Raw genomic sequence first — 26,572 nt, 5'->3', positions numbered from 1 at the left:
TTGTAGCTAGTACAAATAATTCAGAAAAGTCAGCCAGATCTCTCAAAATAATAATTTTGTTAATTAAAATTATATTGGCTGTATTTGGTGGAGATGCTTGTTTGGTGTTCATTGAATCTCAAAGACAAATGTTAACACACAGATTTCACTTAAAGAGGTAACATCAGCTGAAGATAAGGTCCAGTGCTTGTTTCTGCCCTTCCTAAAATTTCCTAAACAAGGCAATGATTTAGGAATTCTGATTTCAAGGAAGGAGTGAGTCATCAGGCTTGTGAGAGTATTTTCTTGTACATGAGATGGTTCAAATGTGTCTGCAAAGAGGAATAGGTGCACAGAAATGGCTGGTTAATGTAAGCAAATGCTGAATGGTTCTTTGTCTGAAAGTGTCAATATAAGAGTTTATATATACATATATACTTTTGTTGTAAATATATCTATTTAAACTGTAAATGTTTGTAAAGGAAAAACTGAATTATACAAAACCCCATAATAGTGCCTGAGCCTCTGAGAGGAGAGAGGGAACTAATTTTTGTTATGTGCAGTCACACAGCTAAAATACTTTGACTTGGTCATATTTTAAAGACTATGAAACACTTTCTCAAAAACTGCAGTGTTTTTTCTCCTTTTCTAAATGTGGAATGAGTATTTAAAAGCCAAGTCTTTTATTCCTGTCAGCAAAATAGGAATTGAGAACACTCAAGGCAAGTAGCAGGGGTAGTAATGGGTACCTTTATAAAAACTAATTTAGTGAAAACAGAAAATAAAAACTTTGAGGGATTCCATGATGTACCTAAAAATTGGTGCATAAACAAGAAAAATATTTAACAGGTTGATGGGAAGTGGGTGATAGCAGTGTTGACACTTCAAAAATACATAAAAATCCTTTGACATAAATGTGTATGTACATGTAGCTATTGATGTGGTTGTATTTGAGTGTGGATGTATACACATACATATACAAAGTAATTGTGCTCCCCAATGGGAAAAAATGTTAGAAACTATAGTAAAAATTAGTACTGATGAAGAGTCTATAAGAGCTATTATGAAATTATTTATTATCATGTGGCTTTCTGCCTTTGAATGCTGCAGAATACCAGCATTCCCAGAATGCAGAATTCCCAAACACTGGCAGAAGATGATCATATTGAATTTAAAATGTCAGCATATTCTAAGAAAGTAAAATGAATGAAGTACAAAGGGCTTGAAACAAGATTCTTCTGTGCAAATTCAGAATGTGCAAAGTAGAATATCCTGTTGGTTTGATTACCAGAAATCTTCAAGTGTTTTATGTATATCCAAATGTTGTATTCATGGGTGAGAACCAACACTGGTCAACTTAAGTACTTCTGAAGATGTTTTCATTATTAAATTTGAGGACATCTCTGCTTCAGTGTGTTCTTGAATCATCTAAAGATACATGAATCTTCAAAGGCCAAGTGCTGCATGAAAATCAGTTTGCCTTTTTTTTTCTAAGCCAGATTCTGTAATAACCTATAAAATAATTTCATGTCAAACTTACAGCTTTTTCAGTAAAGTATTGCTTCTGAACTTATGTTCAACCCCTGACCTCCTCTCTGTACAGAAATCTGGAAGGGTTGTTGTATAGGAAAAAGCTTTTGTTCATGTACATCTAGTAGTGAATTACACATCTCAACAAAGGAAATGGATGAAGAGGATGCAGTGATCTACTGATGATGAAATATTACTGGGATATCTCTGGCTCTTAATGTAAAAGGTAGGGAAGGATGTCATAAGATGATTTTTATATATTATATATTTTTTGTGTGTTTTTTAAAGCAACTTGACTGTCAGAGCAAATATCTACCAGTTTACATAGCTTTAAAGTCACCTGTGGTGATTTGGTCAGCTTGATTATTATATTTAGAAAAAGTATTTAGGTGCCAGTCTTGTACATGGTCTAGTTCTGATTATCTCAGACATAAGTTTATTCTGGGGTGCTATAAGGATCCAATTAGCATAATCTTAGTATTGTGTTATGAAAATAAATTATCAGTGTGTTTTGGGGAGAACTTATGAGCAAAATCATTTTCAGTAGGTGAAAGGGAAAACTGTGATAATGGAAGGGGTAAATTAAAAGGATTTCAGTTAGAATTCTTAAAGCTAAAGTTTATAGATGTCTGTTCAGTATAAGTTCTGAACCTATTGAATTTAGAAACTAGCAAAAAATCTATTTGTTCTAATGGTTCTTGTGCATTTCCTGAGGGTTGGCACACAGGGCAGAAGGTGGTGTTGAATGTCAAAATCAATATATTTCGTGTGATGTTCGTCAAGGTTTATCTTGTCATTAAAAAACAGGTCTGCTCATTAACAATAGAAATGGTAGGCATTGTTTCAAAGAAATAGATTCAATCTTGTATTTTTTATGGCAACTGCTTAATGTGGTATTGACAAAGCTCTGAAAAGACTGATGAGTTAGGTTTCTTCATCTAATTCAAATAAATTTCTTGAGCTAAGTAATTAAACCTCTGTGTACTTTATGTTGTGGGGTTTGGTGTTGGTTTCTTTTCCTTCAGTCTATTTTTTTTTTTTTAAATTTTAGATTGTCCTTTCCTCTACATCTATATGAATTTTAGAGTCTTATTACTGGTTGTAGGGTATTCAAGGAAAGCCTGAGAGCAGGCAGCAGAGTGATCAGTTTCCTGGAAAGGAGAGGGGATTCCTTAGGTTTTTAAATAAATTAGGGTTTCCTCTGTCTCTTGCTCAAATACAAGGATGAACAGTACTAGAAATAAGTGGCATATTTGTACCCCTCTTTAAAAATATTTTGTAGCTGGAGACTTCAAAACAGATTGGAACATTTTGGGCTGGTGGTGAAACACTTTTCCTGTTAACTTTGTGTTAAACTCATTATTCTGCAGTGACAGGAGCTGAGGGTGACTCCTGGGGACCATCCTGTGCAAGGCCAGGAGCAGAACTCACTGATCCTTATGGATCCCTTGAAACTCAGATGATTCTGTGATTCTGCATTCTTTTAGTTTGCCTTTTGTTATTTGGTAACCTGATCGATGCTGATCCTCTTTTCTCTTTCAAGTTAATAAGTACTATGTGTATTCAGTACAGAACAGAAAATAGAGATTAGATTGGTAGATTGATGATACTTTAAATAAATGCCTCTAAGTCAATGTTGGGATGAAGCTGGTTTTTTGTTAGAAGTTAGAGATCTAGAACAAAGTAATTGACAAATCTGCTCTCTCCTAAGGTCAGAGTTTAGGTACAACTTTTAAATCTGTATGTCAGAAACATTTGTGTTTTCCTTCGTCAATGTAAGTGCAAAATGTGACTGTCATCTTAGTGATGCTTCTGCTTTCCTATCATGGATTTTGCTTCTTTTTTAAACTTAAAACTGTTTATTAAAAATTATTTTTAGAGAATGAAATAATACAGCCTACATTTTATCCTGTTGTCAATTCATGGTTTTCTAACTTAAAAAAAAAAGAGAGGGAATTTGAGAGTAATACAGATTTACATTTCCTACATTTTCCACACCATAATTGCTTGAACTTAAAACAGGCTTATAGATTCATAATTTGCATAGTATCCTATGTGTTTGATAATTCTCTGAAGGTGTCCTTCACTACCAGGGAAATCATAAAGTAGTCTGTTTCCAAGCTAATGGCCATATATAACATAAAATTCAGTTCCTTGAGGTGCAAATTGCTCATACAATTCATATTGGATGTCAATTCATAGTTGTCCAGTGTGCCTGGAATGCTAATTATAACAGTAATAAAAATAATCTGTTTGTTCCTCTGGAACCTACAGGCTGAGAACATCTGAGGTGGGTTTATGTAACAAAGTGTTTGACAACCAGGATCTGAATCATTAATTAAGAGATTAAAAAAATTAACCTTTGCACATTTTAGCATAAAATTAATAATAAATTCTTAGCTGCTGAATGGAGTGCATTTTTATTTTCTGTTCAGTTGCTGACACCCTGAGGACAGTTAATTTTTTAATGTATTCCTTGATAGTGTGGTGTGCTTACTTGGGCGGGCTGTAGGCAGTGCATATGAATTTGTGAACTGAGAGCACCAAAAAGAAACTGCAGAAAACCTGCTTAACATAACACTAGATCATCTGTTAGTCTTTAAAAATATCTTTTTAACTGACAGCAGTATTGCTGTCAAATATCTTTGACAGCAGTAGTGCACTCGGGATGATAAAAATAAAATGGACAATAGTTGCTAAAAGAAAGCCAGACATGGGGGTTTTTTTTATTTTTTAAATATGGGTTAATTTTCCTGTTTCTTCCATGATGTCCTTACAATTCTGCTCCACTGGTAGATAAAAGAGTAGTTGCAGAAAAGGCCTCCAGGCCGTGGAGGCCTCTTGTGCTCTCTGTACCTGTCATCCTCACAAATACTTTAAATATGATGTTCCAACTGTTTTCCCGTTTTCAGCTTTCAGAGAAAGCTTTTGGAAAAAAGAGGCTAAGAAACACTGTGGGTGGACTTAATTGGCACAAGCTGCTTCACTGGCTTTGGATTGCAATGGAAATCCTGCAAGTTAAATTTTAAAGGAAAAAATATTGTAATCTTAACAAGAGATTATAGCACCAGGAATAGGTTCTGTCTTGTTTTTAATATCTACATATTACAGAGCAAAGAAGGCTTCCTCTTTGAGTTTGTCTCATTAGACAAAAATAATGTCTAAGATTCATCTTTGAAGCTGTCAGATCCAGAAGTTTCTCCTTTTCCACTCAATTTTGTCTGTTAAAGTAAATATTTTTTATGCTGTTCTAATTAAAAATCAACGCTACATAAACAGATAGCTTTGCCAAAGACTTTTTAAAGTGCAAATTGTAAATGGGATTTACAGGGCCAAGCTTAAATACATAGATGAGAATAGTGCATTTTTCAGGAAGAGTTCCAGTTCATTAGACAACTAGATTTTTTTTTGTGGGAAGCAATTAAAGATGTATTCCACACTGTGATATTTTCTGTGACCCCCGTGGCAGGAAGGAATGATGAATCTGACTTCATGTTCTGAGAAGGCTAATTTATTATTTTATGATCTATATTATATTAAAGAATGCTATACTAAACTATACTAAAGACTAGAGAAAGGATACTTACAGAAGGCTAAAAGTTAATAATGAAAGACTCATGACTCTTTCCAGAGCCCCGACACAGCTGGACCATGATTGGTCATTAAGTTAAAACAATTCACATGTTGGATAAACAATCTCCAACCACATTCCAAAGCAGCAAAACACAGGAGGAGCAATCAGATAATTATCATTTTCCTTTTTCTCTGAGGCTTCTCAGCTTCCCAGGAGAAGAATCCTGGGCAAAGAGATTTTTCAGAAAATATGACGGTGACACCACACCTCCCTCTGCTAAAAAGAAAAAATAAAGCAAACAACTGTTCCAGCAATGTGTTTCACTTTCTTGTCTTTTTTCCCTCTGAGTCTTGTGTGCTGAAGAGTTTTAACTTCACAAACCATTTCAGACTGTGCAGTAGAAAATAAACCATTAATGATGTTTTGAACATCAGTTTTTGAACACGCAGGGTTCACTGATGTTAATTGCTTTAGTTTTGGCTACATTAAAAGCAGTAGCATTAAAATAAGTAAATGAAAATATATGTAAATAATACTGGACTTTAAAAAACAGATTCCAGTGTGACTGATAATGGATGATAATTGAATATATCTTTGGAAATTAGGAGTAGGGAACTATTGAAAGATCTCTCAAGGAAGTATAAGCTTTGTGAATACAGCATTAAAGCAAAGGCTGTATGCACATAAAGCTTATACAGAAATTAACCACTTACAGCTGTCCTGTTGAAAATAAAACTCTCCCCCACATTCCTCCTCTAATCTTTGGATGTCTGATACTATCCAAAGGCACTTTGAGAGTGTTAAGTTGTGAAAATTTGATAACAGTAATCGCTTTTGTCCAGCTTTTATTTTTAAATGCTAGTGTATTGCTGATAGCAGAGTGCTTTGGACACTGCCAGTCCCTCCTTTCCTAAAAAACATCTATATCCTGTATAACTGATGTTGGAGAAGCTATCTAAGAAACCACATTTGAGATGCTCATTAGGTATCTTTTACAGAAAGTGAAGGTTATTATTTTATGGACAGTTCTGAACTGTATAGAAATACAGTTCACACATTTTATGACAGAGATGAACTGCAAACACTGACTTCTGTAGCTGTTAAACACTGAAAAAGAGAAATTTGTTTTCTAATTTGTAGATCTGAATTCCAGAACAGTTCCTTTTGAGCTCATCAGTGCATTCAAAATGTGGGACTAAACAAATAATTTTTTAAAAAGAGTTGAAGAGATGGACAAGAAAAAATTTTATTGAATTGAATTTTCTTTTAAATTACTTATCAATATTTGATTGCTTTCCAAAGGTTTGTGATACTATTGAATGATGAATAATTAGAATTCTTTGCAAATCGTCCTGTAAAAACAGTGTGCCTCAAAAAGCTGCAGCTGAGGAAGAAGTCTTGCTTCAGACTTGCAAACACACAGAGACACTAGGCTGCAAATACAAAATAATTGACTGGTCCCAATCCACCTGTCCTTTCTATTCCTTAATCTTCTATAGCTAAGCAGTAAAAGTGAACTCATTTGAAAAGAATTTGAAAAGTTACTTATCTTCAACAAAAACCTTGGTGTCAAATGTGTTGCCTTCAGTGGAACTGGGCCATCTTATGTAATGGGGAGCCTTTCCTTAGGGCTGAAATAAAAAACTAGCACAAGATGCCAAAGAGCATTCCCCTAGCAACCTGCCTATGAAGGGTTGTGAGGAAGAATTAGTCTCACACTAGACTTGTTTCTCAAGCACTGTTAACAGGGCTGTGCATACCAACAGTGGGTTTTAATTATTTTAACTAATGTACTTTAGACTTTTTTCTCCCTTCCTCAGACATACTGTACCAGGATCTACTGCCAGCTGGCTGTTGATTTCATAAACCTTTCTTCCAGGCAGGCTTACCTAAAAAGAGCAAAATGAGCCCAATTTTTTATCTACCAATGAGTAACATTTGTTTATCATACCCTAAAGGTCTATTGGAGTCCTGGTGTTACTACATGCCATGAAACAAAACCATCTTGGGAGCCTCAAAGGAAACTCCTCCTCCTTTCTAGGGTCAGGGTTTCACAAATAATAAACTGTATTAAGAATCTCCTGCTTTTAAGCATACACTTTTTAATATAGGTTCCAAGTAGGAAGGTAGAATGATAATATGTTCTGATTCATTAACTATGACATCCTCGCCTTCTCCAGTGTTATGGAATCTTTGAAGTGTTCTCTGTGCTGTACTGGGTGTGGATTTGTACTGCACTTTAAGCTTTAAATAAAGTTTAATTATGAAATAGAAGCTGATCAGTTACTTCAGAAGGCGTGATGAGGTAGCCATTGATCCCACCTATTTAGAGCTGGTTTATTTTTTACCACATAGACTAGTACATTGCAAATGGCTCTTTCTTTTTCAAGGAGTCATTCACATGAGGGACGAGGTAGTTTTACCCCTTCCATGATGAATGCTTAACTCTCTGTGAAGTGTGAGCCACATGAGCAAGAACTCCAGTGTTACCTGTAAGTGCTTTAAAATTGTGTTGTTTACATTATTAACAGAGATAAGAACTAAAGTAGCTGCAAATATTATCACACATCTCCTACATACTAGTAACTGGGCTAATGAAGATGAGGGTTATAGCTCTTCCTCCTCCTGTTTTACAGATTTGTTGAGATATTTTATTGCCAGCAATAGCTATTTAATGAATCAGATAAAATTAAAATAATTTTGAAATTGCTCATAACTCATCATTTCATGTTGTAATCTCTCTCCTCTCATATTTTTGCAGCCTGAAGTAAAAACCTGTGTGCCTTCAGAAGACGATTTCTTGAGTGCAACACAGTATTGCATTGCTGCCTGCTTTGTGCACTCATAATAGTGAGAATGGCTTTAGCAGCAAGCCTAGTTCAGCGATAAATAGTTAGAAATTAATAGCTGACCCTTTAAGAAAAGACATTTCATACATTATCCTAAAGCTAAGTGTTACTTCAACAGGCTGTGTAAGGAAAACAAGGGAAATGCTGTCATATTTTGCTTTCAGAACATCAAATGTGCAGTTGCTGCAGGAAGGCACATTTCTTGTGGCTGTTTCCCATCTAGAAGGGCTGTGAGGAAAAAAATCTAAGACTAAAGCTGTTACTGTTTTTACCCTTACGTTCAAAAAATTCATCACAATAGAAGGATCAACATAAGAATTCCAAATTTTTATTTATAATACAGACAAAAGATAGTAAGTTAGGCAGCAGTCACAGGGTTGTGTAAAGCCTATGTAATTTTTGGTGACTTTGCCACAGGTTTTGTAATATAAGCAGTGAGTGTTAAATCACAAAATGTTTGGATCTGTTTCACTCAGGTAGATTTCAAAAAGTTCTGTCCTTTCACATCTACCAGGTGTGTACATGAAATTCAGTTTATTTGTTTTTCTTACTGGATGGCGTGTTACTGAAAAAATGTACTGGTTTTATATAGCATTATTTCTGTAAAATCCATTAAAATATTTAGAATACTTATTACTCCTAATGTGCTGAACTATCTGGGATTTTACTGATGAGAATGGAAGATCTTGACTAATATCAAAGAGTTTCATTATGATTGGCATAAAATGTTTATTAGGATGGTATGGTGCTCAACAAACTTCGATTTTAAAACCTGACTTTTGTTATTAGCAACCAGCTTAAATACTAAGTGAACATAAATTATTGATGCAAAAGTATTCATCCAAACAGAAAGACAGATTGTTGTACAGCTCCTCATGTACCTTCCGCTGAGGTCAATGTCAACCACACTGCTGACATAATTGATAAGTTTGCCTCTTTGCTGTAAATGATGTGCTGCAACTCCATTTCCTGTTTTCACATTTGCAGTCTTAGAAACCCTGCTGTGTGTTTAGGGGTGTTCCATATGGAAATAAAGACAATCTCTGTCCAAAGAACAGTCCTGAGAACAGACTGAGGGGTGTTCCACCCCTCTTTGCTACTGGTGTGTCTTGCCCTGATTTTTTTTCTAAGCCTTCTGATGTTTTCATTCTTGTAATAAACTTTCTCACACCTTTTATTTACATAACTTATTGTTTTGCACTCTTTTATGGAGGAGGAGAAATTTGAAGGACTGTTGGTTTGTCCAGTGTCATTGGAGAGGCAGCACTGTCACTCTCCAATCCACTTTTAGAAATCTGTAAATGTTGAAGTCAAAATTAAACTTCCCTCTTTTTTGCCTTGGAAAATCCAATGTCCTTGTCTTTCTCTTTCGTGTCCTAGAGGGACATCGACCTTCAGTTATTTGATCTTTATATGAGTTTTACTAGTTGAACTGCATTTTATAAATATCCTCAGACAGATAAGCATGATGATTGCTTCCTGAAAATATTGATCAAGTCTTGCAGCAAGAATAGGGAAGATAAGATACAGGTGAAAGACACATTGGGGTGTGAGCAAGCCTGTAAGAACTGGATTCTTTGTTTTGATCGTAGTAATGCTGTATGGTTCATGTCTCCAAACTCTGGCATTTCTGCACAATCATAAGGGAAGTTGTGCTGGGTTCTGCTTGCAGCATAAATGGATGTGTGGAGCAGGAGTTTGAATTATGACTGACCAAAGGTTTTTATCACAAATATCAATTTTGATTTCTGAGATGCATAGTAATGCACAATTTTGTACGTGCAGACTTTTTTTTCTAAATTCACCCAGCTGGGAGTGTAGAAATATATCATCAAGGATCTACATCACCGCTGCTTTTCTGAAATTTTTAAAAAAATACAAAGTTCTTCCCATGATAATGAGTAGGGCATATAACTAGAAAAGTATGTGTTTGTAAGCTTTCAAATGTTTTCATTTTGGTCCCCAGGAAAAAGAAATATAAAAGGAAATACCTTGTATTTTTGGCTCTTTAAAGTTTTAGAAATATTTATGCTTGTACATACAAAGGCTCTTTTTCCCTGATGTTCAATTTCTTTCTTGGTTTCATGTAAGAAAGTGTACCAGGTGGAAGGAAAAATTGGTCTGAAAAAGCAGCTGTTACTTTCTGGTGTTTTTTTCAGAATAATAAACCACTCACAGCAGGAGAGAGCAAATAATGATAGAATTATCAGAAAGTTGATAATCCATATTTTGCAATCAGCACAAATAATAAAGTACATATGTCTAATGCACCTTCCACCTTGTAAGCAACTAATCCTTTTCATATCTAATAATACCATAATTTTCCATAATTAAAATCTTTCATGTTTTAGTTATTGTGTTGATTTAGCACAGCCCTGCATGGGACCATCCTCGAGAATCATACCATTGGCCTGAGAGCAATATCCAAAAGCTTCTTGAACTCAGACAGGCGTGATGCTGTGACCAGTCCCTGGAGAGACTCTTCCAGTGCCCAGCCATCCTCTGGTTAAAAAACTTTTCCCTGATACCTGACCTAAACCTCCCCCGACTCAGCTGCATGCCATTTCCTCAAGTCCTGTCCTTGTAGACCTCATTTGAGAACTTCCTAATACCTTCATGTCTTTTTTCATTGTGACACCCCAAAATTGCCCCCAGGCACTCAAGGTGAGGCCACCCCAGAGCAGAGCAGAGCGGAGCAGAGCAGAGCAGAGCAGGACAATCTCCTCCCTTGCCCAGCTGGCGATGGCTTGGCCCACCTGGCTGCTGATGCACATTCAACTTGCCACTGGCCAGGAGCCTGGGTTCCTTTCTGTAGTGCTTCTCTCCAGCCTCTTGCTCCCTAGTCTATAGACACACAGCAGGATTGCCCTGTCCCAGGTGATGAATCCAGCACTTGCCCTTGTTCAACTCCATATGGTTGGGGATTGCCTCTGGGAATCCTTCAAAACAGAGGATTTTGGGAAAGCTGCAAAAGGCAGGCCTCAGAGACAGCAGAACTGTGATCGGACCTAAGCAGTAGTCATAAGGTTTGTCAGCAGAAAAATGATAGAAGAAGTAGAGAAGTAAGGACAAATAGAACAATGGTCTGTGTATTAACGCCTGCCTAGAATAACTGCCTGAGCTGCAGAAAAGTATATCTAGTGAGATATTGGGAAGTTCTAAGCTCAATAATGGAGCTCTGTGCATTATTTTTAAGGCTTACAAGCATTTATTGTATTTGAAATATGCAAGCATTGTTTTAACCGAAGGTACGTGTGCTTATAGTGATTGGCTAGAACTACTGTCAATGTGCTTTTGCTTTGTGTGATTGGTCAAAAAACTTATAAAATGAGTTGTAACATTAAGTTCTTTGTCTGCTACCTGGGATGTGAGCTGCTGGCATCTTCCCATTGTCATAACCATGTAACAAGACTGATGCTGGAAAATAAAAGAGCTCAGGGCATGTTCATAGCAGTCCCATCCTGTTGGTGATTTGTACACAGACCCCGGCCAGCGACACAGAGCAGGTGGATGCCAGAGAAAGCTGTGATCCAGTGGGAGACCCAAATGGAGAGACAGGGTCCCTGCCTCCCGAGACAGAGGGTCCTTGCTCCCAGACTAGAGCAGCCTGTCCTTGGAGGACTGCACCCTGTGAAGGAGTAACCCACGCCACAGCAGTTTTGGGAAGACTGTGCCTGTGGAAGGGACTCAGGTTGCAACAGTTTGGCAGGACTGCTGCTCATGAAATTAGAGCCACGCTGGAGAAGTTCACAGAGAACTGTCTCCCATGGGAGAGACCCCAAAGCATAGCAGAGGAAAGATTCCTCTCCCTGAGCAAACAGATCTCAAATGATGGACTGACCAAAACCTCCACGTCCTGTCTGCCTGTGCTGTCAGTGAGAAAGAGGGAGGGGGCTGGGGGAGAAAAAAGGTGGTTCAAAGGCTTATTTTACTTCTCATTATCCTTCTCTTACTCTCTTAATAATAAATTTCCCTTATACCTTTAAATTTGAACCTGTTTTGTCCTTGCTCTTCTCTCCCAGTCCTTATCTCAAGTCATGGGCCCTTCATTTTTTTTTTTCCCCCCCATCACTTCTGCCCAGCTATAGCAGCAGAGAGCCAGTGGAAGGCTCTTCTGGGTGCCTGGTATTTGGCCAGTGTCAAACCACAGCAGTTACATATCTGAGTGTAGATGCTACAAGGCAAAACACATCACTCTGGAAAAGAGTGGAGTTGTCCTTGGTAAGTGATCTCATACTGCAGTTGCCCTTGAGAAAACCATTCTACAGCTCAGGGAGAAGCTAAATCAATAAACCCTTAAAATTGCTGTTGAATTATACAGGTTAACCCTGTTCTCTAACTTTCTGGGAATGTGTAGCAGTAAACAGGAGTGTCTATTTTACAGCCTCCTGAAAGGCTGGTTACTGCTCACTTCATGGGAACTTGTAGCTAATTTTTGCTAAAGCCTGCGTAGTTTCTCACAGTCCGGCTTCGTATTTCCAGGTGCAGACAGGAAGGCAAGTACTCACACTGGGGGACAGAATCTTGCCCCTGGATTCTGTCTGTATTATCCAGCACTGTTAGGTTGCACATGGTGGGGGGTGAGGGGCAAGGAGACGAGGACATCTCACCTCCAGATGTTCCTGTGGCAACAGAGAGATTTATTTTCCATGCCCCCCCTTGTAAAGGGCATTTTGAAAGACCCACTCTGGATATTCTCAGTGGTCTGAGCTCCACGCCCCCTCAGGATCTGGCAAGTGCAATGCTTGCAGCTTCATAGGAGATCTGTCAGTCAGTCCTGGGCTCGGTACATGATACCCTGTAACACAGCACCAGCAAAAAAGCTCAGTTGTCTGAAGTTTTTTTGTTTAAATTAACATTTTTAGCTCCCTCAAGACTAAGCCCTTATCAGAGGGAAGTTGAATATAGGTTCAAAATAAACGATGCAAGCTATTCAAATAAGTTACTTAACATTAAATATATGTAAATGCAGTTTGACCATTGCCTTTCTTCATAGTGTAGGAAAATCTCTACATTTACTGCACAGGAGAACAGCTTTAAAAGAGATGAGCATATATGCAAACTAGCTGCTGTAAATATTTCCAGAATCTTTGTTTTTCTTTTGGGGAATTAGGAGGATTTTTAAGTTATACCTAGAGTCGCTCAAATTTCAATTCAATTCCTGAATATTTTTTGAATTGAATTTTTACTTTAAAGTTATATATTAATTTCATATATGAAAATTAATCATGAGGATAGAGTTATGGAATCTGATATTTGGGGCATTTAGAAAAGTTTAAATTCCACAGTAACACTTGCAGACTGGGAGTTTGGACAACTTACATGCTGATAATGTGGGAAATTTCTTCAGAGTGAATTTAGAATACTTCAGCATTGCTACAGTAATGCCACCTTCCATCCTTTTCAATTTTGATTTGGTTATTTTGGAGATCACTTAAGTGAAGATCACAAAAGCCAATGCAAAATGTAGAAAAATATGTGACAGTCATGCTAAGAAAAAATGTACATATAGACAATTTAATGAAGTTATGTATGTTTCAGTATTAATGTAGTAGAAATGTGATGAATACAGAGTGAAGGAAGATTTTTTTCAGGAGAAATAATATCTTGAACCATCATATTTACATATATTGTAAATTTCAGACATGTTCATGTGCCATTCCTTCAAAGAAACTTCACCTCACTGTCTTGCTGAAGAATTTAGTTATGTAGCATTTTCTTTAATTGAACTAGAAATGGAAATGTCATTCAAAGGAGATGTGGAAGGAGAAGGAAAAAAACCCCAAATAAATATATGGACACAGCTGTTCTGTAAGTTACATATTCTCTGAGCAGGTTTAGTTCACACAGTTCTTGCTGCAGCTCAAGAGGCACTTATGTCCCTGGGAACCTGATAAAAAGAAGAACTTACCAGTGAAGTTCCATTTAGCTCCATCTAGAAAACATAGCAGATGCTAGCTGCTGATGGAGCCATCTGCTACAGGAAGCCTTAATGTCTGAGAAAAGGGAAATCTGGAGGAAGTGAGCTGGGCATTTGTTGTCAGCATTTGCTTTTTATATCTGCTTGTTAGCATGGCTGCATTTCAGCAATTCAGAAGGATTTTCTCAACAGCAAACACAAATTTGACTGAAATGTGATAAGCTTAGCACTTTATTTGCATTTGCTATGTGGTATAGTCAGAAAATAGATGTCTTAAAATTAATTTGAAAGATTATAGTGGGAAGAGACAGAAACATTAATATTTGCACTTGGTAATGCTTTCCATTATATATTACACTGGTATCTTTGAAAAATATCTCATCTCTCTGTAGCTCCCCTAGAATCTCAAAAAAGAAAAGGGTGAAATTGTGCAGGTAGTGATGTTTCTTCATTGTTCCAAGTCATTTAAAGATGAAGTAGCTATGGAATCAGTGTCCAAATGCAGGTATGGCATACAACTGTAGTTTTGCTTTTAGTTTGCTCTTTGTCCATGTCAAAAGAACATCATGACCTTGTCTTGATAAAGGGTTGAGCAACTGAGTGTAGTGAGCCCTGGCAAACATGAGGATTTAAACAGGAACCAAATGTGACAAGCATTGGTATGGTCTGTGGATCAACAAAAATTACAGCTACTGAACTCAGATACTGAAATGATAGATGAAAATCAAACAACAAACAAAAAATAACGTTTTTAACTGCTTTAGGCACTGGATGAGTGCCTAAACACAGTGGGACACTAACAGAAAGGAGGAGGCAATTTGTCTGAATGTTTTGTAATAGATCTTCAGTGTTTTTTTAAATAGAAACATGAAGTGAAAACCACCAAAGATTTAATGAAGAATTGATCTAAATCTCACCAAAGTCCTACACACCAGTAAGATAAATTTCCAAATGGATGGATGAAATGGCAATTAATAAGTATCATTCCTATTAACCTAAAAATCACTATTATAAAGATAAAATTTTATATCCAAGAGAAAACACAAACCTCATATAAAAAAGTAAAGCATACCTGTTTGGCTGATCTATCATGTTATCCATCAGAGTCTGTACATTCACATGTTATTCTGTTTCTTCAGATTCAGATTCACATTACTGAGGACTCATCAAGCTATAAATATCACAATCAGTTTTTATTAGACAATGAAATGTTATTAAGCTTAATTGTATGAAGACAAACTTTAAAGAGAAATCTTTAACTTTTTTAAAGAGAAAAGTCAATATGGTTTTGGTGCCTGGCCAAATGGGAAAAGCAGCTGTTGCTTCTTACGTATCACTTTTTATAAACTTTACTTTCAGTACAATTTGGAAGGAAACAGAAAGAGCCATTTAACAGGATCAAGAACTTTTGAATTAATACACATAGCTTTATATGTCATCTGTTGAAAAGAGAGACACAAAGTAGGTACTGTGCTATGTTGCAATGTTTTCTGCATAAGCCATTTCTGAATAACTTCCTGTCATTTAATCTGAGAGGATTATATATCTCATATAAGTTTGCAATATTTGGCAAGTGTTAGAGAAATAATTTTGTTTTGTACCCTTTTCATTTGTTTTGCATTTCTTGTTCTTTAAAATCTATCCCTTTTTTTTTTCAGCATTTGTCTTTAATTTTTCACAAGCAAACAGTTTTTAAACTGCCAGTTCTCTTGTTCCCCTTGTCTGTTCCTCATAATTTGTATTCACTCTTTGGTCTACATTTTGTTACTCCAACCTTCCCTCATGTAAATTATGCTGAAAGCAGTATTTATTGATTAGAATTGTATTGTCAGTGAACTATACTGAACTAAGTCATTAAACATTGAAATAGACTTTCAGGGGATACTCATTGACAGTTCTGTCAAGTAAAGTAGAAATTTTTCAGCTTGATATCAACTGAGATAACAGTTTGGACTGAAAGAGATTTGCTGTAATTTTCTATAGATTTCATGATGTTGTTAGGTCCCCTTTTTTATTAAATGTAGTAGTGCATCAAAATATAGTAATGTCCATCAAAATGAAATGTTAAGTTCAGAAGCAGCTACCGGATCAAATTATAAAACAAGGTGTGACAGGAATGGTGACCTGACTATTGTAAGAGACACTATCTGAGGAGACAGTATTAGCAGTGCTGTATTTAAGGGTGGTAGCACTGAGGTTTTAGTCAAAAGTTTTAGACGGGCAGCATAATGGACATAAATGATAAAGAGTATCAGAACTGAAAAGGGTAAATTTAGGAGTAGAATGAGTTGGTGTGCTAAATTTAAAGACTAAATCCTGAAGAACTTGTGTGAAAAATCAGCTCTACATACAGAGGATAAGTCCATATTTATGCAGTCTGTGTTTGAATAGTTGTAAAAAGTTTAGGCATTTCCTTTTCAGAAGATGTCCATCCCATATTAGAGCTGTACAAACACAGTAAAGATTCTTTGCTGTAGACACAGTGCCTACTGAACGACAACTTGAAGAAGGAAAAAGTCTCAACACACCTATCTGTGTGTTTGGAAGGAATTCCTCACTTCTGTGCTTATCTGAAGTTTCTGCTGTGGTGGCTTTCCTTATGGCAAGTTCCTTCTTGACAGTGTTTGACACAGGCAACTGTGCTCTTGAAGTCCTGACAAACAGTTATGAGGATTGGACTGGATTTGTGACTCACTGTGCTAAATGGTAAATTGGTTGTTGGCTTTTTGTCTCCACCTTTCTGCACAGAGTGTCATAGATGATAATATGAAGGAAAAGAGAAGTGCGGGCATAATTAAATAAAACTTTTAAATTCTGGAAATCTCCTAGTTTATGCAAATTGCAGATTATCAGGCAGTAGAGCAAAACATGTGCCAACTGAAAACCCATAGGGCAGCCTGGGATGGCCAGATGACCATTAAAAGCTCAAACATGCTTAGGGGACTGAGGATGGTACTTTAAAGTGATTGCTAAAACACAACGTTACCACCAGCACGTAAATATTTTTTTTTAAAAAAAAAGCCCAACATACCAATAGCAAAAGGAGACCATCAGGACTAACACATGTTTTTCTGTTACTTAAAAAGGAATGGAAGTGATGACCTTATTGAAACTACCTGACCACTTTAACAGGAGGAAATTCCTCCTTGACCTCTGTTTACAGGCAAATTAAACTGGTGGTTTTCTCTGAAACTTGTCAGGCTGACTACACATAATGTCACTGCTGAGGTAAGGCGGCTCTATTACAGTGATACTTTCTTTAAAATCATATGTGGCTTGCATGGAAACAAAAAAACCCTGTAGGTGTTCCTGTATTACACAGAATATTTTATATATATTGCAGGTAATGATGATAATGCTTATATTTATCATGTATTCTAGCACTAGCTAATTTTGATTAATATATTTTCTTTTATACAATTTGATAGAAAAAAACTGAACCAAAAAAGAAACTATAAGTGTAAATAATGCTAAATTTGGAATGTCCATAATTTTGGCATATAGATTTTCCTGTAAACCCATGTGAGTTATGCTGCATGACCTCTATTAGAGCTAACTTATTTTTGATCATAGGATCATAGAATGGTCTGGATTAGAAGGGAGTTTCAATTCCAATCCTCTGCCATGGCTAGGGAAACCTTTCACTAGGCTAGGATGCTCAAAACTCCATTCAGCTGGCCTTGAACTCATGTTTTGATAACATCCAGTTATATAGTTATTTTATGAGGAAAGTCAAGTCACTGTCATCACTTCTAGTCACTTAAAGTAGCATTTAATATTGAATAATTTTCTTTTTTCACAAGTCTGTCAAATTTTCTGAGCTTGTCATTTGCTAAAGTAGGTAGTACTGATATTAGGTAAGACATTTATTTTATTTCCTAAGTTTCTCTGCTAAAGTGTGTGTTCAAAGTCCATGAGTGTTACGATCCCTGCTTAACCTCAAGGTCTTGAATCTTCTAGTAAAATACAACTTTTGTGTTGCAAATTTGAGATTCCCCCCCCCCCCCCCTTTTTAGAAGTAGAAGTACTGCATGAAAAAAAATTAAGTTGCAAAAGGAAAAGGTGTTTTAATTCACTGTCAGATCTTTCTCAAAACAACAATTTTCAATTTAAAAGTATGTTTCATTAGCATTAATTGTGAAGTTTACCTGTTTTTCTGAAATGGAATATGAGAGCTAGATCTGTATTTCATTTGACCTCAAACAATATGAATTGGATTTATTTCATTGGGGATTTTATAAAAACTTTAAAATAAAAGGTTTCATTCCAAGTAAAAGTTCCATTTTTAAAAGAATAGAATGTTTTTACTCATCCATTAATTAATAACTAGTTTGATTCCACTGAGCATGTCTGTCAGTTCTTGTTTCTGCTGTAAGGTTTGAGTGAAAAGAAATTACAGAATGAGTTAGAGTAGTTAACCATATACTAACCATTACATTGTATATAGAACCATATACTAACCATTACACTGCATAGAAAGTTTATATCAGGTTATATGGGTATAAAAAGCTATGATTCAATTTATATTGGTAGAAAAAGCCATGATTCAGGTTATATAAGTATAGGAAGTTATGATTCATGTTATATTGAGGTCTTATATTATGATTATGATTCATGTTATATGATTGTACATACTCAGGTTGTATAAGCACCTTGTAGCTTTGACCTAAACCATGGTGAGCACCACACCCCATGTGCATCACTGCCATGCTCACCTTTCAGTGGTTATTTATTCATTTACAAGTTTGGCATCTGCCCTGTTTTTTCGTTTATTTAAAAGTTAGAGTCTTAAGGGGTTGAGGTCTTCTATTGTGGCATTCACATTCTCTGAAAAATCCCTTCACCCAGGATTTTCTCCTGGGAAGCTGAGAAGCCTCAGAGAAAAAGGAAAACAATTCTTATCTCATTTGTTTCTCCTGTGTTGTGCTCACACGTGGAATGTGTTTGGCGATTGTTTACCCACAGGTGATTGTTTCATTGGTTTCATGTGAATTGTTTTGACTCTCTGGCCAATCAGGGCCAAGCTGTGTCAGGGCTCTGGAGAGAGTCACAAGTTTTCATTATTATCTTTCTAGCCTACTGTAAGTATCCTTTCTGTATTCTTTAGTAGAGTTTAGTATAGCATTCTTGAATATAATATATTATCATAAAATAATGAAATATAGTATCATAAAATAATGAATTAGCCTTCTGAGAACATGGAGTCGGATTCATCATTCCTCCCTCCTGTGGGGGTCCCTACAAATACAATATTCTATACCTTGTGGTTTTCTTATCTTAGGTTACAAACATGGCACACTATTCTTATCTAATACATTCATCACACCTATTTTGCTAATGGTTGCTTGTATTGCTACACACTTTATTGCTATATCAGTTATACTTCATCTGACATTGTGTAATATTATGTTCCTATTCTTTTATTACACTTTTCTGTGCTTTGTGGCATCTCTTCTGTTAGAACATGGCAGCTCGTAAGCGTTCTGCCGCGTCGCTTAGCGCACACGGGTTAAACCCATGTCCTGCAGAAAAAGCAGTTAGCCAAACCCATCAGCTCACAGTCCTTTCCCTTATCATCTTAGTCCACTTGTTTTTTGTTTTTCTCCAAGAGCAGTTAGCATTAGGCCTGGCATCCACCATTTGCTTATCAGCTGGGGCTAGGCTTCTCGTTTTGCAGAAGTGGCTGCGATCTAGCACAGCCGGTGACACCTAACTTTGATTAATCTCTATTTGGTACCAAGGTGCTTGTGTTAAAGGAGTTCCTGTGTTCTATTTACCAAGTTATAATAGATCTGAATTGTTCTTACTGATGTCTCAAAGCTTCATACTTTCAAAGCTTTGCTTTGTTTCTTGTGTGGTATATGTTCTGAGGTAAGAAAAATCTCATACTGCCACTCATGCTAAATACACCCCTTTATGTGTCCTGTTCACCACAGACAAATTATCATTTGCAGTGTTTCAATCTGGTAATTTGCTCACTGAGAATCAGGACATCATTTCACTGGATAAAACATCTATTCATCTATATTAGGAAAAATTAAGTTCTACAGGTGGGCAAGGGGACACAGGCCCCTTGAAATCTATATAGTGTGTTGGAATTAATTAAATTTGGATGAACTAAGGTGTGTTTTCAGTTGCATTGACAAATGTTTTGAAATGATCTCATGCCTTTATTCTTTTTGTTAGACAGAGCTATGAAGAACTGGAAAGACAGCTGAAAGAAGTCTTTAAGGAGAGGAGCAACATCCTTCATCAACTGTTAAAGACTTCTAAAGAACTTCAGGGAATTAAAGTAAACCTTCAGGTTAGACTCTGTCTCAGTTTCTATAAGATTTCTTACTTACCTCAGCATTTTCTTATTGGTGTCTTTTAATTACAAAAAAAGTTTCTTTTTAAAAATCATTAAATATGTGAATAATTCCTATTTTGTTTATTTTGTTGATCTACCACTTAGCATAAACCTGATGGTTTTAAGGAAAATTTCATCCTAATGTGTTGTTGTTTATAAAAGTATAGAAAATATGAAAATAGAACATACTAAAAGAAAGGGAAGGACAAGAAATATGCAGTATTAATGGAGCTGACACACATTTGAAGCACGGACAGATGTCTCTTTAACTAATTAAAGTTGAAAAGAAGGGTATTTTATTGCAGTGCTGGACACATGTGGAATAATTTCCAAATACACGTGCAAGGAGTTGCAGACTCCTGCTCTCTATTTATACAGAAAAGGTTTTACATATCCAAGTGGTTTCTAAGGACTCATAATACATAATCATTACCTGCCTGCTTTGTATTATAATCAGCTGAAAATCCACTGTGGCTGCTCAGTGGTGCTCCCTTAATTGGGTCAGTGGGATTTTGAAATAGGGAAGTGGGTGTATGGGAGGAAGAAAGTTGTCTTCCTCATGGTGAAGTCTTTATCTATGGCCACTTAGCAGGACCTTTTGACTTGCTGGTCACCGTCCAAGGCTCTCCTAACTGTTTGATTATTCTTGAGGCAAGGTGTTTCTGTGGTCTCTGCTTCTTCACAATTGCTTCATCTGTCCTTGTCACTTCTAGCTTCTTTCTTAATATATTTGTTTCTCTTATCTTTGCTAGCTAACTTAGTTTCTTAACTAATTTTAAAATCTTAACTAAAACATGTAATCTTCTACTATCCCAGTTATATTTCCAGCTGGCCCCTTGCCTCACGTTTGTACTGGCAGCTACTGCAAAGGATGGCCTTTGCTGTTGCAGGTTGGATTTTTGCTGCTGAATTCCATACACTCAATTTAGCTGCTGGGTTTACCTTTCTGACATGCCATCCATACAGTCTGACTGGATTTACTGCAGGGCGTTGCTCTGCAAGTTCAGCTGACAAACTGTGCTAGATGAGCCTGTGGTGAGAGCTGAGACTTCTCTTAATTTTTAACTTCTGGATGCCATGGTTAGGCTGAAAGGGCAGTAAAATAATTCTGAACTCAGCTCCTCAGAGGAAAAACTAGATTGAAAATGCTTCCCTGGATTTGAGGTCCAGATATTCAGCTGAGGGAGCACCTGTTTTTTCCCAGTAGAGTCTGTTGGTCTGGTGAAAACATTTAGACCGTTATCAATTGAAATTGGTCTCTGTATTTCATGCCATTTTAAAGGAAGTTTTCTGACAATACATCTTTGTCTTCATTGATGTAAGCTAGCTGGAACAAATAAAAGCAGAAGTAGCGCTATCTGTTCATAGGAGAATACTAGTGGTGTGTATGTATCAGTACTGTGCTATAGTATAGTATAATGTTATATTTTCCTATGTTTCAGACTTCTCTGGTTTGAATTAATCAACGCTTTCATCTTTGGGGTTTTTGGTTTGAGAGTTGGGTTTAATTCGGATTTTTTTTGAGTGCTTTATCACCATTATTGTAGGCTTTTTCTTACTTTTTAGAGAAATATGCTCTCCTTGTAGCAAATTTATTTTAGAATGTAGCACAGTTTTCAGCAAAATCACACTGTGAAATATTTTAGACTCAACACTACAGAGATCTTGATATGGGCAAAAAGCTGTAGTATTATCTTCTGCATATACACTCTTACCTGGTCATAAAATTCTAATGCTTTTATTCATTCATCTGTTTCTAATCTGCTTATTGTATTTATCTCTTATTTAGTATTTGAAAAATACACAGCTGTGTGCAGGTAACTGTGTTTGAGCTACAGTAAAAAAAAAAAAAAATCAGAGTATTCTTCCATTTTTCTTACGTGGTAATGTCTGCAATTCACCAGGACCATTTTATGAATGAGGGCTAAGTATTTTCACAGATTATTAATAAAAAGGATCTTTTAAATACAGATTTTTTTTTTTGTTGCTATCAGTCTTTAAAAAATGATGAAGCATCAACCAAAAGTGATGTACAGAAACTTCTGGAACTGGGCCAAAACCAAAGGTAAGACCCTCACTTCCTTCCTTCTCTTTCCATTTCCTGACTAACAGCTGTCAGACTAGCAAATCCCACCTTTCCTTTTACTATATAGATAAACACTGCTGTATTCCAGAGTCTGCTAATTTTAACAGTAAAATAAAGGCAGGAAGTTCTCTTTTTGAAACAAGTGATGGATTTGCTGATATTGGACATATGATAGGAAAATGTATTAAAATGGTATGGTGAAATATGTGCTAAGAAAGGTATTTTGAATTTTAAAGGAAGATTGAGTCATGAAGTGTTCCTTAAAAATAAATTCAGGATTTTTAGAAAATTGAAATATTAAAGTGTCTAAGTTTGGAGATGGTGACATTTATTCAAACCTCTTAATTAAAAGTTTATGTGTGTAGACACTCAAAATCACTAGTCCATGTGCAAACAGGAATACTTCCACTGGATATTTGTGATGAATGGAGTTAGAAAGGGAAAGAAGTATTAATTTCAAATTATTCATTGAGCACTTGAAAAATTAGCTCCCATGGCTGGGAAAGCAAGTTCCCAGCCTAGTCCTTAGTCTTTCCCTAATGCTTCACTGCGAGTAAGTCTCATCATTCTGTGTCTGTTAATTCTTGAAATTCAGCCCAGAAAGTAGCAACGTCAATACAATTTTAATAACTAATACAGTGACCACTTTTGCTGGAAAAATAGTATATAATGAGTGCATCTATACTTCATGTTTCTCCCTAGGAAAAATGTTTAGTAAGAAAAATTATTAAGTTAATACTTCCTTCATTGTTAAAAATGCAATAATTAAATGCCATGGCTGTCTTACATCTACATTCACTGCAGAAGTACACATGGAAGTACATATGGAATTGCATTGCTACATAGAAACCCTGTGAGAAAATGACCTTCATATCTTAAATATCCAATGTATGTGTTCTGCAATACAATACCACTAGAATTTCTTATTTTTACTGTGATACATAGCAATCTTTCAGGTATTCCAGACAAGTGTATTAAATTATAAAGGAAAGACTTTGGCTACTGTCCTATTTAAAGACTCAGGTGGCTTTGATGTGACTGAAGGTGTACATCTCAGCATCATAGCTGTCATTGGCACAGACAAAACCCTTCATCATACATGAATGCAGTCTGGTGGCAGTTTGATTGTTGTGCAGCTTTCCTTTATGAAACTGAGACATGAATTGATTGAAAGTATTAATGGACTGTTTAGTAAACAGATCTTAGTTGCAGGTGGGAAAACTGAGTCTGCTAAAAGAAAATTTTATTACATATTTCAAATATTCTGTAAATCACCACTTGCAGACTCTCAAGTTCCACCCAAAAATCCGTGTTGGCTTTTGCTTCTAAGGCATCCAGACATTGAGTGTACTGCACGAGAGCAGTTCCCAGAAATAAGAAGTGGATCAGTGCAATCTACTGCTGAGCAGCCCACTCCACCATTCAGAAAATGAAAAGTTTTTACAGTATAGTACAAGGAAATGCTTTGGGGCTATTACTGTTGCCAGTAGTTTACAGACTTACTAGATTTAATTTCCAGAGAAGTGTAAAAGTTCAGTGTATGAAAGAGGTATTAAAAATGTGCCAGGGAATCTTCCTCATAGAATTTCACTAGGGAAAGGTCACACTTTATTAGCCAGGGTCCTCAGGCTACCTTTTATATGCAGTAAATAAAGAAAAGTGATAAGAATGATGCTTGAATATATTGCATTGAAGCCAAAATTCAAAATATATCCCAGTATTAATGTTATGATCTTTCTTTGAACAAACATGAGCTGCAAGCTTGGTCAGAGTGTGATTTTGATTATACTCTACAATGCTGGATGATACAGTAAAGTTTAGAGTACTAAAATTTCAGCTTTTCTAAGTAAATGTTCTGCTGACTTCAAAATAGTTTTTTTTTTTAAATTCCTTTTGTGCAAATAATTCAATAATTCCCAAGTTGCAAGTAGAACTTGGTCATTTACTATGATGCCCTCAGTTTTATTCTGTGTATCATCAGCACTGTGAAATGATGGCATCTCTTAGTGCTGATGGTATATTGCTTTCATGCTGCTCAATCACTTTTTAAATTAAATCTGTTCTGTACTATTATTACCAAAATTGTTGAAAGTAGTAGGGGTTATCAGCTAAAAAAGAGATGATCTAGCAGGTAGCAAGTTCTTTTAAAAATATGTGGTTCCCATTCAGTTTAGTTTTCACAGGGCTAAAATATTATATGTTACTGGCTGTAAATCCAGTTTTTGGCTTGATCTCCATTGGGAGTTTATCCATGCAAGCAGCAATCCTCCAGAAGGTCTACAGCTGTTGTGAAAGATGTCATTTTACCTTTTGCTACATCTCCAAAGTGTGTCACATGCTGTGGGTAGAAAATGCTCACAATTTGGAGAAGGTCTCTGAACTGAATCAGTAATGTGAAGGGTTTTCACTTGATTCAAATAAGGCCCAATCCAAGCAATTATCCTGTTCTTTTTTCTTTTCATCTTCTACTGGATTTTTTTGTTGCTTGTCCCTAGAAAGTGCCAGATGAGGTTGAATTTTACCAGAGCATGATTGATTTATTTATTTTAAAGCAGACATAAACTAGTTCTTATTGATAATAGTATGTCTCGATGTCAGTGGATTTTCACTTGCCTACCTTCCTCACTTTTTTGGCGCCAATCATTTTTGTGAGAATTTATGCACTGGCAGATGTTTTGCACAGCAGGCCATTCAGCAGATGTAAACAGTGGCCACTTTGCATCCTAGATAATTTTTGTTTTGCACTGGCACTGTACTTCATGGAATCCTTATGATTTAATTGGTGAGACTCATAGACAAAGTACATCTGTTTGCTGCTCTGAATAATTAAAGGTCCGTTTTTAAATCTGAATAAGTACTTCCTAATGGTTACGTGTGTTGAAGTTTGTGTTCTGTGTTTCCAATAAACTAGGGAAATGAAATCTCTCCAGGAAGCTTTTCAAAAGCAGCTTAATGAGGCAGCTGAGAAAGCAGAGAAGCAGCAGGCGACCGTGAGTGATTCTCTTTCTTTCCTTATTTTTGTTTTTCTTCTGTTTTTTCTTAATCTCGCCTTGAGAATTTATTAGCTCAAAAAACTTTGTAAAAAAAGAATGGATTTCACATGTGTAAGTACTCTGCAAGCTTCAAAAGAAAGGATCTGAAAAAAAATTTAATGTTCTAAAATATTATTATTCCAGTCTTCCCTTATTGCTGTGGAAGTTAGGGATGTTTATACACTTTTGGAGACTTTAGACAGGAAATTTAGGCCAAAGTCCTCTCCCTGGTGAGATGATCTTTATGGACCCTCATGTCTCATCTATACTAATATAGACTGATATACATCTGTTGACTTTTTAGGAATTACTGTGGATTTTCAGCAACAAAATAGATAGTAGAGTGTCTGATTTTGGCCAAAGTAGAACTAATTATCACTCTAGACGGTATTATTAAGTCCCATTAAGGTTTCATGCTTTATTGAAATTCTGTTTCTGGACAAACTGCACAATTTTTTTGACTTTCCTGTAGCAGTGTAATGCTTTGGAGCATAAATAGACACATTTTGCTACTGTAGGGGGGAAAAAAAGTAGAATCATGTTTACTAAGATGAAAGAAGGAAATTTTCATATATTGGTTATTAATAGTCCTGTAACATGGACACAACTGAGTATAAGTTGACTAAATAATCTCCAGAGGTTCCTTCAAACCTTAAGTGTTTTATGATTTGAACTCTGGATTTCGAAACAACCTGCTTGAAGTGTTTATAGATCTGTTTTCTATTTCATATTGGATAACTACTGATTTATTTACTAAGATTTTGCTGTCTTCAGGGTCACAAAGCAAGGGTCTGTCCAAGACAGAGTTAAATGTAATCATTAAATTCAACAAATATTTACAGTGCCTTATTTTGTATGACTATGATTTGTATGGGGCTTTATTCCCTTGGTGAGCAAAATGTGAAAGTGTATGTTTTCCTACCTTCTAATTAGGAACAGCTTAGATTGTGAACCAAACTACTATTCCTATTGTAGGTTTCTTTCAGTTAATCTGATTTTTGAAAACACATTTTTCCCTTTGCTGCTCAATAGTCTGAAGAGTAAAGATACTTTTTGTTCTCGTGTACCACACAACATAAAATTAGTGTATTTTTGGTACTTTTATTTTTGTCTAGAGGAAAAAAAGAAGTTTTATCCTCTTCAGGAGTGAAAAGAAGTAATCTGAAAGCTGTATTGTATCAGAAATCAAAGGTGACTCCAACGAAGGGGGGAGAATGATGTGTCTGACTCCACTGATCTCAGAAGGCTAATTA

General features: G+C 36.1%; 1 protein-coding gene across 1 annotated transcript in view; it reads left to right on the top strand.

The window, feature by feature from the left end:
• Positions 1 to 26,572, top strand: part of LUZP2 (leucine zipper protein 2) — a gene marked incomplete at both ends in the record, with an annotated part of 147,706 nt that overhangs the window by 44,369 nt on the left and 76,765 nt on the right. Inside the window, 3 exons of the mRNA XM_084207580.1 lie at positions 20,039 to 20,156; positions 22,196 to 22,266; positions 25,199 to 25,277. Coding sequence (XP_084063706.1) covers positions 20,039 to 20,156; positions 22,196 to 22,266; positions 25,199 to 25,277 — 268 coding nt within the window. The remainder of the gene's footprint in view (positions 1 to 20,038; positions 20,157 to 22,195; positions 22,267 to 25,198; positions 25,278 to 26,572) is intronic.

This window comes from Fringilla coelebs (assembly GCF_963513975.1).
Source record: "Fringilla coelebs genome assembly, chromosome: 6".
NCBI classification, from domain to species: domain Eukaryota; kingdom Metazoa; phylum Chordata; class Aves; order Passeriformes; family Fringillidae; genus Fringilla; species Fringilla coelebs.
This window is presented reverse-complemented; position numbering and strand designations above follow the sequence as displayed.